This window comes from Corvus cornix, chromosome 19, assembly GCF_000738735.6.
Source record: "Corvus cornix cornix isolate S_Up_H32 chromosome 19, ASM73873v5, whole genome shotgun sequence".
Classification (NCBI taxonomy): domain Eukaryota; kingdom Metazoa; phylum Chordata; class Aves; order Passeriformes; family Corvidae; genus Corvus; species Corvus cornix.
Window position 1 is genome coordinate 10,725,851 of NC_046348.1, and position 14,957 is coordinate 10,740,807.

Consider the following 14,957-nt stretch of genomic DNA (forward strand, 5'->3'; position numbering starts at 1 on the left):
AAAAGCAGTGCCATTCAGTGAGAGTAGGAAATGCTGAAATTCTGGGTTCATTGGTAATGTGAGCTTTTGTCTCCTGGCAGATTTCCACAAGACAGCCCCGTACGTGGTGACTGGGAGTGTAGATCAAACAGTAAAAGTGTGGGAGTGCCGCTGATGGAGTTCACAGTGACCCCTTTTCCTCTGGATGCACTCAGATACCATGGTTACCCATTGAGCTCTGTTTAAATAAATATTGTCCTTTCATGTAAATTATTCTGGATGTAGATTGAGCTTATTAAATGTTACACACAAAGTATTCATGCATGGTGAATCCAAATTGTATACTGTAAATTTACATACGTTGTCTAGAAGTACCATAGGTTTAAGAACATGGGCTGGCATTGGTCACATCAGACCTGAGAAGGCAGAAGTGGGATGATTGGAATAGGGCACTTAACTGAATAGTTGACAGTGTCGTTATGTCGGATAATTATACCTGTTTTTCTTTCTGCTGTCTGTTGGTGCCTGAATTGGTGACCTCATTTGGGAAAAGTTTTGTAGGGCTCTTTCAGAAATGTGTATCTATGTAACATCACTTAAGTGTGCTTAATAAATCTTCTCTAAGAATACTAGATAATAAGGCTGCAATTCAGAATCTTCTGAACCTTATATGTAATTAATGGAAATTAATTAAACTCTGGAATATTTGTCATGAAACATTTGCCAAATCAACAGAAAACACTTGTTTTGGCCTCCTATCACGCAAGGGTTGGTATATTTATAGAACTGACTGTAAACCTGAAATAAGACAACAAATCTTAGTCGCAGCTGATGTGATAAATGTATTTATTTTTTATTTGGTCATTCAATGGTTAAGCTGTGCTGTTAAACTAAGTTTAAATGGTTTTTTTGTTTGGTTTTTTTTATGCTAGACAAACTTCCAGGAGGAGTTGTCCGTCCCACTAGAGTTTAGTGATCCAGTTTCCAGTAGAGCTTCCTCTCCCAAATGACTGCCATGGTCCAACTTGCTGTTAGCTTTCCATGTTTGTTAGAGATGTGCAATTCCTATTACACAGCAGGATCAAAGGACACTTCCCTCATTCACTGGCAGGAAATTGGGGTATACAAAAGTTTCTTGGTTTCCTTAGTGCCTCCTTGGAAACCCTTTGACAATGAGGTGATCCTCACCTTGGCAATGTGGCTCCAATAAAAATGTCCTGGGGCTTGCAAGTGGAGAAGAACCTTGGGCTGCAGCATTGAAATGCTTTAAAGGAAGCACTAAGTATCTTGAGAATCAGCTGACAATGGCAGGTCAGATCCACACAGGTTTCTAAAAGAAAAATGCCATGAACAAAAACCCACACCCATCTGTGGGAATTATGCTAAACATTAAAACCAAACCCAAATCCTATCAGCAAAACCAGCCCAGCTCAGTTATTAGTATTTATGTTGTTTGGTGTACACAATTTTTAATTTGCATTTCCCTAAAGTTACATATTTTGATCTGAAATGAATGAAAGTATTATAAATTAATATTTTAATCAGCATTTTTGTGACAGATTCCATTTCAGATAACCAAGAATTACAGTACTTATCAAACTAACCAGGTCTTTTTAAAAATCACCTTTAAAATTGACAATACAATGAAGTACCAGGCCGATGTTTTAACAGGTGAATTTATGCTTTATTTTACTCCTTTGGTTTAATCCATGGCTTTTAAAATGTCCTTTTTAAAGCTGAGAGTCCCTGACCAGCATAGGGTGGGCTGGAGGGTGAACACACTGCACTGGTGAGGGGGAAACTTCCACAGACACCCCAGAAGAACCTGTTTTTGTGTGGGAAGAGCTGGATTGGGGTGTGGGATCCTCTGGGAAGCGGTGGAGAAAGTGGGGTTCTGATGTGGGGGCTTTCAGAGCCAGTTTAAGATCCAGGCTAATCTCTTAAATCCAGTGGTTTCTGTCATTCTCGGTGTGTGTTGCTGCAGTTAAGCATGCACGAATAAAGTCTGTTTTGTTCGTTAGCTGCTTGGACTGGAAAAATTTGCTGCTTTTTGTCCTATTGGAGAATTCCAGATACACAAGTAGTGCATCTTAAATCCCTCCATGCATCTGCAACTGTAAAGTAATAACATCTGTTTAATTCCTGGTAGGACCTAGAAACTTTATTTAAGTCTAAAGTAAACCACCCTCATGTACATAACTGAAACCTGAATGAGAAATTAAAGGTACCTGTGATGTGGAAGTTGTCTACTGCATTTTTTCCCTGTAGCAAAGAACAGGACACCTGGCCCCAGTGCTGGCAGCAGCATCGCTGCTGTGTGAGACTCCACACTGCTGCTGTGCAGAGTGAGCCTTCTGGGGCAGCAGGGAATGATCTCAGGGATGGTCCCGACCGGACCAAAGCGGAAGCCCTGGTTGGAAGGGAGCCACACCACAGGTGTGGGAGTGAGGGGGACACTCTGGGACGTGCTGGGGAACTGTCCCCACTGTTTCTGTCAGCTCCTGCTGTGCCTTTGCTGTGATCAGAACTGCAACAATGAGGTTACTGGGTCAATAATGAACTAAACATATTGGAGGGGTCGAGAGGTTCACTGCTGCTTTGGCACTTCTGACTGAAACTGGCAGCACTTGCCAGGACCCGCCTCTGGCCTGTTAGCAGAGCCACTGCAGATCCCTGGGCTTAGCCTAGCCTGGGCCATGCCACACGGGCCAGAAAGTGCAACGTTTGTTGTGGTTTAGATAGAAGCTGGAAGTTGATGTTTTATACCATCTTGCACTTTAGAAGGTGAAGCAAACCCGTCCTGCTTTTGTGTGTGGTGTGACCAATGTGTGCCCGGGGCACTGAGGAAAGGAAAACAACCCCTGGTTGGTAGTGAGTGAGGACTGTGGGCATGTGGTCCCTGCCTCTTCCTGTCCATGTGAACTGCCTGAGAAATCACTCTTAGACAGCTCCTGACTCCCCTGAGAGCTGTTTAAAAGGAAAAATACTTTGTTTTTGTAGACAGTGGTGGCTTGGTAATCCTTTAATGATTTGAATATTGCAAATGCTGAGTTGAGTGAAGGAAAAGCACCCTTGGAGTGAGCTGTTGTGTCCAGCTGTATATAACGTCCGTGTATTAAATCAATACCGAGAGTCCTGTAGCAAGAGCACATGCATAGAGGGGTGGGATGGACGGGGGGGAGCGGGGGGGGGTCGCGTTGGATTTGCAAGTCACAACTGGCATTAACTGGCCTTTTTATCTTTCCACTGTGTCATGTAAGTAGCTGCTTTCCTGTCCTGCCTGTCCCTCAGGCTTCCCCGAGTTCATTCTGAAGAGAAGTTAGCAAAATCCTCATGCTTTAGAGTCGATCCTGACATCGACGTGAAGGCAAATGTCAGATGTTTGTTTGAGCGCTGTTAGAGGTTGCAATTGGAGAGAACAGTTCCCAGGCTGTAGGAGTTAACTGAAGCTATTGACACAATTAAAGCAAAATCGGTAAAGGAATGTATATAATACTGCTCTGTGTTTTACAGTAAGATTTGTTGCTCTCAGACTGTGTAAAACAAAATTTATTCATGTTTTCTGCATATTAAAAAAATCTTATTGTACCAATTGGTAAACTATTAAATGCATATAAAACTAGATGTGGTTTTGTTTCCTTGGATGCAAGAATTAAAACTATTTTGAAAAAAGCTATTGGTGTTTCACCCTCAGATTTTGCTCCCACCTGCTTTGCCCTTGCTCTGATTTTAATTTAACTTGTGCTCACCTGAGGCTGCAGGAAGTGGTTTTGAGGTGGTTCATGGCAGCTAGAGTAGTGAGAGGTTTTGTTGGTTGATCCGGTGCAATGAGGTGGTGCAGGAAATGCTCTGGTGGGCTAAGCTGGGCTCACGTGTGGGCAGGAGAGCCTTGTCCCTGTGCGTGGCACAGGCCTCCCCTGGTTGGGTTTGGTTGGATTTTTCCCTTGCGTTGACCTTCTCTTTACCGCAGCCCTGACAGGAGCTGCCTTTCACTGCTCCTCGCTCGGTGTTAAGAGCTGTTGAGGGTGGGGGTTGAATGCGGCCATGAGTCCTCGGAGTAATTGCTCTTGGCTTTGAGGCAGCACAGGGGAAAGCTGAGGCACTGGGTGGTTCTGGCAACATCTGTTCTGGTATTAGGGTCTTGCGTGCTTTGGTTTGACTTTCCCCTGTGATTTGGCCCTAATTGCCTTGAGTACTGTTTAGAGATGGGTCGGTGGCCAGAACTGGAATGGGCACATCTTCGTAATGGAAGAGCATGGATGTGCCCTTGAGCTTGACGTGGGGAGAGAATGAAGGGGCACTCCTGCCAGCGGAGGTCTGTGGAAGCAGCTGGTAGGGTGGTACTTGGCAGTGGGAACAGACCTGGGATGGACATTTGGAGGAGACCCACTTGCATTTGGGAAAAAAACCTGAATCTGGGCTCTGCCAGGGCTATCCCAGCTGGGGTGAAGGGGTGGCACAGAGGCAGTTTTTGGGGTGAGGGTTGAAAGGAAAGCCTCGTATGTCCACAAGCAGTGAGCTGCTCACGGGGAGTGCAAAGCAGGTTCAGGTGTGAGTTGCCAAGAACAGTACGGGCAGTTGAATTTAATTTCCCCGTTAGCTCAGTGAGTTGTTGCTCATGCAGTAAGTGCTGCTCTGACAGCAGCTCTTTAGGTGTGAGCCTGGTTTGGACCAGCTGTTTCCAGTCCCAATACAGCACTGATGGGCACTGAAACATTTCTCAGTGGATGGGTCGAGTATGAGGTGACACATGCAGGGGTCTGGGTTGCAGGCTCTTTCACCTGGGTACACCATCCCCAAAGCTGTGCCCCTGCTCCCACATCACCCCTGGGATGAGAGGGCAAAGTGACTCCTCTCCCTGAGCACAAATGGATCCTGACAGCAGAGGTTGTGAGTTCTGGCCCTTCTGGGCTGGGGTTGTGACTCTGGTACTGGTTTATAGATTTTAAAGTGTCCAGGTCACCTGGTTCTGTTCTCTCCCCTTGCTTCTGCTCAAAGGAACAGGAGTGGTGGTTCCAGTGCTGCTACCAACACTTTGCACCAAACAGTAAAGAAACCAAAAAAGTACCTGCAAGAGTTTAAAAAGCTTTTAATGGACTGTAAGACACTAGTAAAAGAAAAATCTTGTAGGAAAGATGCACTGTAGTCATTTATTGATTGCTTTCCAGGAAATTCAGAATTTTTCAAATAGGAGCAAGTTCCTTCGCAGTGAAGACTCTGCTTTGTTGCCTCCAACACCTCAGAGGCTGCTCCCTCCTTCCCCCCTGCCCAGCCCCGAGTTACAAATACCTGTAAGGTCAGACAGGAAACCGAGGGTACAGAGCACAGGAACAGCACTTGGCTCCAAGGGTCAGTAAAAGAAGCAGCGCGGGTTAGCACGGGGCACGATCCATGACAGACAACGCGAGGGAGGGAGAGGCTGGGCACCGGCAGCACGGGGCTGCAGCCAGCCCACTGTTCTTCTACAGCTTGATCTGCTTGGAAAACAGGACATTCAACTCTGTCGGCATCCCAGGGCCTGCAGCAGCCACATCTCACCTGCTTGAGGACAGTGACAACCCTACAGGATGTGCACGGGAGGGGAGGGGACAGGAGGATTTCTTTAGTGGCACTTGCCCTTCAGTACCGTCCATTGCCAGCAATGGCAGCTCCCAGCACCAGTCCCAAAACCAGTGTGCAAAAACGCCAGAGAAGAAGGTATTTGGCAGAGGTTTCGGTGCTGAGGGAACTTCGGTTTTTATTTAAATCCCCTCCCCAGAACCTGGTACTTTCTGGTTGTGATTCCGTCAGGTTCAGGGCCCTCAGCTCTGTGTCACAGCTGCTGTTGCAAATGACATCAGGTCTCTTATTTCTGAATCTTCCTCCCCCCCTCCCCCCCCAATAGGGCTGTGATTCCCTCCTCACTCCCCTTAGCTCAGCCCTCATTTGCTGCATTCCCACCTCTCTGAGGCACTGGGGTTTCCACTGCAATGAAGTTTGTGCGCTTTTTTAAAGATCAAGCCCTCACTCTTTGGATACAGTATCCCAAGTTACTCAGCTGCAGGCAGAGCAGAGGTGGAACGGTGAATATCATATATATATCTATATATATCTATATATATATCTATATATATCTATATCTTTACCTTGAAAATTAGAATGTGAATGTTACAAAACCCCACTGAATTGCCAAACTGCCAACCAAACATAGAAAAAAATGGTTAAAGGAATCCCATGGCTATATCCTGATGTAGAAAATGCTGTACACCCCCCACTTCCACACGTCACAGGCTTCAGTCATCTGAGCGACACAAATATGGCTGTTCTTAGCACAGTCTTGAATAGCGACTAGGGGGAAATCAATCTTTTGGCTTGGAATCCACGTTTTACAAGAACGCGGAGCAGTGATGGGGCTGGTTCTGTACTGGTTTAGCAAAGCAGTGTCCTTAGTCAACATAAAAATGACCTGAGAAATGTTACATTCCTCCAGACAGTTCATTTGGAATTCATATGTACAAAGTAGAAATAACTGTTGCGCACACACACGACACGGACACACACACGGCAGGAGGGCCCCGCGCGCCAGGACGGGTCTGTGCTGCCTCCGGCCACTTCCCCTCGCATGGCAGACACAAGCTCAGGCAGACAGATTACATTGCTCAGATTAGTTCTTTGCATTGTGTATTAATTGTACCAGTGCAATAACATTGTCAAAAAGGAGGAGCTGCTCCAAGGGCGGCCAAGGCCCTGGGCCAGATTCAGAAAAGGGTGGTTTAAACTTTTTTTTTTTTTTTTTTAAAGCGAGGTACACGTTAAGCAGAGCTCTGTGTTAAGGGGATGGCAGCAGAAGGCATGCTCGGCTCAGCCTCTTTCTCCTCCACAGCTTTGTCCTCTGCTTCCACCTGTTCCCCACTTTTCATGCTTTCCTGGAGCTGCTGGCGTCGCTGCACCTCGGCTTTAAGGTTCTCCAAGTCTTTTTGGCTGAAGGGGAAAGCAGGGAGGGGAGCAGACATTAGACTGGCTGTGGGATTGGTGAAGCACCAGGACAAGGTTGTGTTCAACAGAGGGAACACTCCTTGCACCTCCCTCCCCCACAGCTCAGCCACACCCAGTTTGCTGGTTCAGTTTGAAAAAAGAGGCACCAGGATCTGCTCCCTCAGTGGGCTGGGGCAGAGCAGGGGTTCATCTCGATGATGTCCAGGCAGCCTCCAGCTGCTGCTGCTGCATTTTACCACCAGTGATTATTTACAGCCTTAGAACAACACAGTCTTGACTCAGGTCATCTATTTCCACCATTATCCCAATCAAATTTTCAACTAGAAGTTTAAAAGACAATTCACAATAATTAAAAAAAATAAGAATCTTAAGAGTCCTGCTGTTTATAGTGGCTTGATGATGCTAACCAGGGCCTGAATTGGGATCTTGGCTAAAACAAACAAATGCTGGGGAGCTGGTTTCTGCTCTCTTGCAAACTAAGACAATACAGACTTGATTTCTAAAGGCATAACCAGAAGAATCACTGTACCTTAGTGGAATGAAGAGAATTCCATTGATAATGTTCAGCTGTTCCAGGACACTGGCCATACTGGGAGCTGTGAACTACATTGCAAGGGAAAAAAAGTTTTAGGAGTCAGAACCTAGAGAGGACTCAAGTGCTAAGCACGTCCATTTACCAACAGCTGAGAAAATTGAATCATTTACATTATCTACCTCTGTATATCCATAAGCTGGAAAGCATAATCTGGAGCTCCCCACCAGTCCCTAAGGGAGCCTCCTGCTGAATCCTGCAGGACTTCAGTTAAATACATCACAGTGCCAGTTCCAAAATGTGTTTTCTACCCTCCTTCAAGTATTGTAACAAGAGTAAATCCTTTAGGGCTGTTTTTATGGGTTTACTAGATTCAAGGTCCTTGTGCTCCCTTCATTGCCATGAACCCCTCAGGTCTGTTGCCAGTTCTGCACAGGGAGAAGGACACCCATGCACAGAGCACTGTCCCACTCTGTCCTCCCTGCAGCTGGAACCCTCTTTCCCAGTCTGCTGGGGTACAGCCTGGCAGGGAGAGCGCCCATTGCTCAGGCCGGGTGCTGTGCCAGGTGTGGAGGCAGGCAGGAGCAGCTGGGTTTGGCCCAGGAGGGCCAGTCATTCCTGCTCCATGTAAGGTAAGACAGCCCCTCTGCGCTCCCCACCCAGCCTCCCCAACTACAACATCCCTGGAAGGAGAACAAAGCACCTGGTAAAAGATGACAGCATTTCTGAGGATGAGGAAACTAAAGTTGTTCTGGGTTGAGCAACCTGCCCCCTGGCAGTGAGTCAGCAGCAGGGCAGGGTTGTGTGGAGGTGTGCCAGGCTCTCACCCCAGGAGCTGTCCCTGCACCCCACTGCTTCCCCAGGCACCCTGCAACGCTGTGCTCCATCCACACCGATGACACCACACTGTGTCTGAGCCACTGCCCTGGCAGGGGCTTCTGCCCAGGAAGGGTCTGACCTGGCATAACCGCTACCCTCTCCTGACAGTCCATGTCCCTCAGGAACAGCTGACACAACCTGCTGCTGGCACAGCACGCTCCCCGCTGCTCCAGGTTACCTTCAGCGGCATGATGTTGGCATTGGAGCCATTCTTGTAGATCTCGTTCATTGTGCGCTGCAGAGCGACCGCTTGCTGGGTCAGGTATTTCAAGTACTCGGAGCTCTCTTTGGTCTTTTCGTGGTGCTCACCGAGCTGATAGGAAATGGGAAAGAAAAAGGTTCACCACCACGAGTGAGAACAGGACCCAACCCAGGGCACACACCTGGGTGCTGCCAGCTCAGCATCCCCAGAGGAACTCGGTAGAATGGATTTTACCTGCCTTGGCATTCAAAAACCAATAAAAGAGCTCCTCTGGGAGCCTTATTATCAACATTTCACATTTTCATCAAGTGGGAGTGCATTTGCTGGGTGAGCAGCATTCCCTGCACTGGGCTCTTCCTCCAGGAGCAGCATTCCAGCATTCCCTGCAGTGGGCCATGCCTTCAGCCAGCTCAGCGGCACTGAGTCACCACGTGCAGCCGCAGACATGCTCAGACAGCCCCGGGCTGGGGCAGGAGTTTCGCTGAGCAACAGCTGGGCTGCGAGCTCACTACCAAACCAGTTTGGAGCTGGTATTTAAAGACTAGTGGTGCAAAACATGGGGAGACCAGTTTTTTCCAAGCCCCACCAGAACATGGGGCCATGCCACGACAGAAGTGCTTGTCCAGCCATGGGTAGAGTACAGACACATTTGCAGGAAGCTGAACAAAGATTCCTGGCATGGTGGGCAGTTACTGCACAGAGCAGCAGTTTTGCCCTGGCCCTACAAGGACTCCCTGGCATCCCCTCAGAGCTGTTTATAGGAAAGGCCTCCCCAAGGCCCAGGCTGGGCACTGGGTTGCAGTGGAACTGCTCAGTTCTGGCCCCGCAGTGACAGCACACAAGTGCACAGCGTGGCCACTCATCACCTGGTTCTTGTAGATGGTGTAGCCTTCCTTCTCATGCTGCAGAGCCGACCGGAATTCTGCTTTGCTCTCGTACACTCGGGCAACCAAGTGGTGGCTGAGGGAAGGAAAAGGGCTGAGTCACTTCTCTGAAGAAGAAACATTTCTGTGCTGCAGCGAGTGTGACTGTGGCATCAGTGTTTGGGCTGAAAGTCTTAACATGACTGTGAAAGGAGACTGAATGCAGCACTCTGGGAGTTACTTCTTCCCAGCCCAGCTGAGAATTCAAATACTACACTTATTTGGGTTGGATTTTTGTTGGAATGCTGAGAAGTGACCAACAGAGGTAAAGACTGAACTGGGCATCTTTCCTCCTTCATCCAGGAAAGCTGAAGGCCACAGCAGTGAACCAAAGGGAGAGGCACATCCATGGGAATAACCTCATGGCTGGATTTATTAACTGGAGAGGAAGGCTGCAGCCCTAAGCCCTCAGGCAGAGCCAGGTGTGCGTCCCCTGGGCTCTCGCCAGCTGGGAGAACTGACTTGGCTTGGACTGTTGGTCTTGGCCCTTCTGGAATGAAAAAGAAATCGCTGGGTTTGGCAGAGTTTCTATGTGGGAGGGGCTGGGTCTCTCCAAGCATCGCAGTGCATTGGGGTGCTACTGAGCAACAGCAGAAGACTCTCTGCAGCCTGCACATTCATCAGCCACTGGAAAACAAGGCAGGCCCTTGCAGGTGTTTAATCAGGTTATTTGCACCCCGATGGAGAACAGATGGCTGCGATGTGGCAGCAAGAACTGGGAGTGGGCCATGCCTGGCTGACAGAGCCAGTTCTGCACTGAAGGACAGAGGGCTTCCAGCACTGCAGCAGTGGGCACTGGGAGCAGATCCTACTACAGGTGTCGCCAGTCCCAGCTCGCTTGGGAACACGCAGAAGCCACTTTAGGGTTTTTATTCAAATACAGGACTTTACGGCAAAGGAGAAAAGCGCATTAAATGATTCTCAAAGATCCCTCCCCGAGGGCTGGAACCATTAAACATGAATATTTAACATACTGTCCCTGGCTCCCAGTGTAATTCCCTTACAGGCTCTCCAACCTCTACTCCCCACATACATTTTTCTATTGAGAGTCCACAGGGACCAGGGTCATCTTGACAGACTTTCTGAGCAAGCAGCCATCACAGTAGATCCCACAATTAACCTTAAGAACAAGGGATCGCCATCTTTTGAAATAACAAACTTGGATACTGCACCATGACCTTGGCTCTGGGACAAGATGAAATCTCCAGTTCACAAGACCAGAGCCTCCCATGTGAGTGCTCAATGACTGTGCTCGCTCTGACAGCAGTGACCCAGCCCAGCACCCCACCCTGCCTCACCTGAGTGCAACCTTCAAAGACTTGGAGCCATGGTACTTGGAACTGATGGCCAGCGCGTTCTCCAGGAACCGGAGGGACAGGTCATACTCCATGACCCCGTGGAGCACCAGGCCAATGTTGTTCTGTACAGAGAAGCCAAGCAGGCGTTGAGAAAGACACACTGACACTACAGTTCCTGCTCTGTGGACAGCGGGACCCCACAGGTGTGTCACTGCCGGGAGCGCTGCAGCCCTGGCGATGTCCCTGCAGCCCTGACCCATCACAGGGACCACCCCCGTGGGGGCTCGGCCCAAACACGCCAGGCACAAGGGAGGTAAGGAACTCTCCAGTTCATGCAGTGCAGCAAGAACATAACAAATGAAGGAGTTTTCCTAAGGATTACAGGTGCTCAAACCCCACCTGCAGTACTCTAGCGCAGAGCTCAGCACGGAGGCTGACCCTCCCAGCTAAAAGGGTCAAACTCCTTTTTTCCTTCATCTGATGGCACCAACCAGTAACAACCCAGGGAGGAAAAGCACTGCCTGAGTGTTTGTTTTCAACAGCCATCATGTGGGCATCTTAAAGGCCAAGAGGTTTCTTAGAGATTAGGAATTTGAAGACTCTTGAACGGGTTACTTACATCTAAGAGTGCCATTTCTGGGTGATCCTCCCCAAATACCAACAGCATGAGGTAGCGTGCACGGTACAGCAGGTTCAGTGCTGTCGAGAGTTGGCTGTTTGCAAAGCAGTACAGAGCCAGGTGCATCTAGGACAAGAGAAAGGACTCAGCATTAATGTAAAGAAAACTAATCTCTCCGCTCCTTTCCTCAGCTGCACATGAATAAAGTCTTCCTTAATGGTTAAAGAAGGACTTCAGCCACTTTGAAAAGCCCAAGTCTGCTGGCTAATGAACAGCCCCACTGAGGTGTCCCAGAGGACACACCACTGAAGAAGCTGAGTGTTTTATTTCAGTTTCTCTTAAGACCCCTCACGGAATATTTCTAACCTGACTTGCAATGTATATGTCATACTCTGGCTATGTTTTGGGGGGGGATTCTTTCCTCTTTTTGTTTTTGACATAAGCCCAGGTCCAAAGCCAAGAGAATTAATATATCTAAATAAAGATGCAGCCGACAAACACTAGAGACCTAGGCTAAGCAGGACAAATAGAGAGCATGCAGGACATTTACAGTGCACACACTCAGCTTTTCACTTTGCAGGATCGTAAGAGGTGATGGAGGATTCTGGAAAGAAAGCTGCAGAAGAGAGGAAAATGCAGCTGTTTTCCAGCTGCAGGCATGAACTAAGGCTCACAGACTGCAGCCAGACCCCTGAGGTGCTGCTGCTCCCCCAGCTCCCCATACTCACATATTCTTGGATGGTGTTGGGGTGTTCGATGCCCAGGACCCTCTCGCTCATTAGCACCGCTTTCTGCTGATTGCTTAAGGCCTGGAGAGAACAGAACCCAGAGCAAGTCACATCATGCTGTGAGCTTCAGCAAGCATGGGGAAGGAATCAGAGCACTGAGGAGACCCCCTCGGAGCCCCTGCTTACCTCTGAGTAATCTCCCATGATATAGTTGAGCCGAGCTAGCAGCCTCAGGCAGGCACAGATTTCTACATGCATAGCACCATACACATTGTTGAACAGGTTTAAGGCTTCATTGATGAGCTCGCAGCCCTCCTTCAAGAAACCTGAAAAGACAGTATATCCATATATATGTACAAAATACCCCCTAACACCGCTGGAGACAGGAAGCGAGACCAGCAGTGGGATGCACAGACACAGGTCACTGCCCTGGGGGAAGGACATCACTGCCCTGACCCATCCTTGCTCACTGCTGGTGGCTTTATGGCAGGAGTGTTCCAGATGGTCTTGGAGACCAGGATTCTCTACCAAACTGTGGGGAGAAGGGGTGTCACGGTACCCATGCCCCACCCTGCTCTTCCCATTATCAGTGATCACCCTGAGAGGCAGAGGCATGTGGGGTCTGTACCTTGCTGAACTTTTGCTTGCCCGCTCTGGAAGAAGTGGAAAGCATCAGAAGCTTTGGGGTTTACATGCTTCACTACAGGAAAGATGTTAAGAATATCCTCTTCTGTGAAAGTGGGCTTGTGCCTGTTGTCAAAGTTGTACTCCTTCAGCAGGATCTGGAGGGACCAAAAAGAGTGGAGGGCAGTTACCACTTCCATAGGCACTTGGCAAGAAAAGGGGCAAAATTCTAAACGTGGATTCACAGTCAAAACATCTCCTGTACCATGACCTGGGGCAGAACTCTGCAAGGTGGTCAGATGTAGGTGTGCACCACCACATGTACATGGCAAAATGGCACCACAGTGCCAACACTGAACCCTTGACAGGAGAGCTCATCCTGTTGTTGTCCCACAGCCCACAGAGGAGCGAGAAGACAGTGCAATTGTACTGAGGCTAGCTGCTCTTCCAAGGGACATGCCAGAAACTTTACCCTAAGAGGAAGCTGGATTAGAAATCCCTTTCTCAGAGCTGGGACCTGTATTCCAACATGAACACCACGAAGATGTTTTGGGGCTCACATTGTGCCTGCAAAACACATTGCACTTACTCTTCATGCTCCTCAGCACAGAACATGATGGCAAGGGAAGGAGGATGTGGATCTTACCTGGACTCCAGTTTTGAGGGAGATTTCACGGAGCAGGGTGATTTTCTGTAGATTATACACTTCAGCTGCTTGGTCAGCATTCTCACTGCAGAAAGCACACAGAAGCTTCAGCTCTCAGGGGAGTTTCTGCTCAAGGACATCGCTCCATTGTGGGTACCTGAGGCACAGGTCCCTGTACAGCCAGGTGCTAACTCAAACCAAAGACTAACACTGCAGAGTTTGCCCATGGTCTGTGAAAGCCTACAGAGCACAGCAGTGCTTTTACAGAAATCCTGCATGTGTTCTCAAAGCCCACTGCAGCGTTTGGGCTGAACGCCTTCAGCTCTTGGTCAGGAGCGAGCAGTTCCTGACATGAAGGGGTGATCACTGTCCAGCTACCAAAAGTTGGTTTATCCAACTAGCCATGGCTTTTCTCTTGGGCCACTTCATTGGTACTTCCAGTTTAGCACTCACAATGTGCCCCTTCTTTATTTCCCCATCTCTGCTCATGTGCAGGAGCAGCGGTCCTTTTTTTTGGAACAGAACCTCCCTTCAGCCTAAATCATTGTTGATATAGACTATACTACTTTTGACTACACTACTTCTGCTTCTCAACTTCTGGTCCCCTCTGTACCCTTAGGAAAGGTTTCCCTTCCTCCTCTGCTTCTCCTGGCTGCCTTTGCATCGTAGGTTTCTCCCGATTCAAAATTTCACTTCCTACTCTTTGCCCAATTTCTTTCCATTGAAAATCTGTGTAAGTCCCTCAAGGGTACAAATTTTTTTCAAACAGGAAACAAATCAAAAAGGGGGGTCCTGTTAAAGAACAAGAGCTACAGAAATTTGGTGAGTCCAGGCAGAAGTTGGGGTCACCTGCTCCACTTACCATTCAAGACTGAAATCAAAATAGTTCTTTGCTTCTGAACAAATATTCTTCCATAGCTCCTGAGGGGTCATGCTGGCCCATGCAGTGTTATCAGCATTTCCAAGGTTCCTGTTTTTCCTTTTCTTATTCTTCTTCTTGGAGACCAGCTCATCAGCTGGAAGATGGGCAATGGGATTTGGGAAGGAGCTCAGAAAACAATTGAGGAAGTGGCTGATGGCAGCGGATAAACCTGACAGCTCCACACCCTACAGAGAGACAGCAGAGTGAGTCGGGAGAGACACCCACATCACACAGCACTGCTCTGACCCCGAGCCTCACACACATCCAGTCCTGCAGAAACAGGGAGATCCTCCACGAGGGGGACAGGAAGGCAGTGTTTCCAGATGGCACTAGCACAGATGGAGGTATGTCGATGTAGGATTAGGTGTATGCCTACACACAGAAATGTGGAGTTACATTTCGGGCTGCTACCTGGGACAGAGAAAGCAGAGAGTGCAAAGATGATTTTGGCACTGGAACCAAGCCAGGTGTATTGCTGTGCTGTGTGTGAACAGGTACAAGGATATGTAGTGTTGAGCCAATTAAAAAGGCTTCTTAGAAGGGCAAAAGCAACACTGTTTAAGAGGAAAAGGTATTACAAGGAAAACAAGCTGGGATTTCACTTTTAAAAGCCTCCAACATAATGAGTGA

General features: G+C 48.4%; 2 protein-coding genes across 4 annotated transcripts in view; one reads left to right on the forward strand and one right to left on the reverse strand.

Moving 5' to 3' along the window:
* PAFAH1B1 (platelet activating factor acetylhydrolase 1b regulatory subunit 1) overlaps positions 1 to 3,601 on the forward strand; it is a 28,727-nt gene extending 25,126 nt beyond the window's left edge. The window contains exon 11 of the mRNA XM_039563035.1: positions 81 to 3,601. Within this exon, the coding sequence (XP_039418969.1) occupies positions 81 to 154 (74 nt within the window). The 3' untranslated portion in view covers positions 155 to 3,601. The remainder of the gene's footprint in view (positions 1 to 80) is intronic.
* A 1,443-nt stretch (positions 3,602 to 5,044) lies between these two features.
* Positions 5,045 to 14,957, reverse strand: part of CLUH (clustered mitochondria homolog) — a 34,894-nt gene continuing 24,981 nt past the window's right edge. For 2 of the 3 annotated variants that reach the window (XM_039563034.1, XM_010402267.3), the window contains exons 16-26: positions 14,268 to 14,512; positions 13,406 to 13,490; positions 12,764 to 12,917; positions 12,322 to 12,461; positions 12,136 to 12,216; positions 11,408 to 11,533; positions 10,789 to 10,910; positions 9,434 to 9,527; positions 8,544 to 8,678; positions 7,484 to 7,557; positions 5,045 to 6,939 (exon numbers count right to left, since the gene is read on the reverse strand). In XM_039563034.1, the coding sequence (XP_039418968.1) occupies positions 6,771 to 6,939; positions 7,484 to 7,557; positions 8,544 to 8,678; positions 9,434 to 9,527; positions 10,789 to 10,910; positions 11,408 to 11,533; positions 12,136 to 12,216; positions 12,322 to 12,461; positions 12,764 to 12,917; positions 13,406 to 13,490; positions 14,268 to 14,512 (1,425 nt within the window). In that variant the 3' untranslated portion in view covers positions 5,045 to 6,770. The remainder of the gene's footprint in view (positions 6,940 to 7,483; positions 7,558 to 8,543; positions 8,679 to 9,433; positions 9,528 to 10,788; positions 10,911 to 11,407; positions 11,534 to 12,135; positions 12,217 to 12,321; positions 12,462 to 12,763; positions 12,918 to 13,405; positions 13,491 to 14,267; positions 14,513 to 14,957) is intronic. The other variant, XM_010402266.3, reaches the window with a different exon arrangement.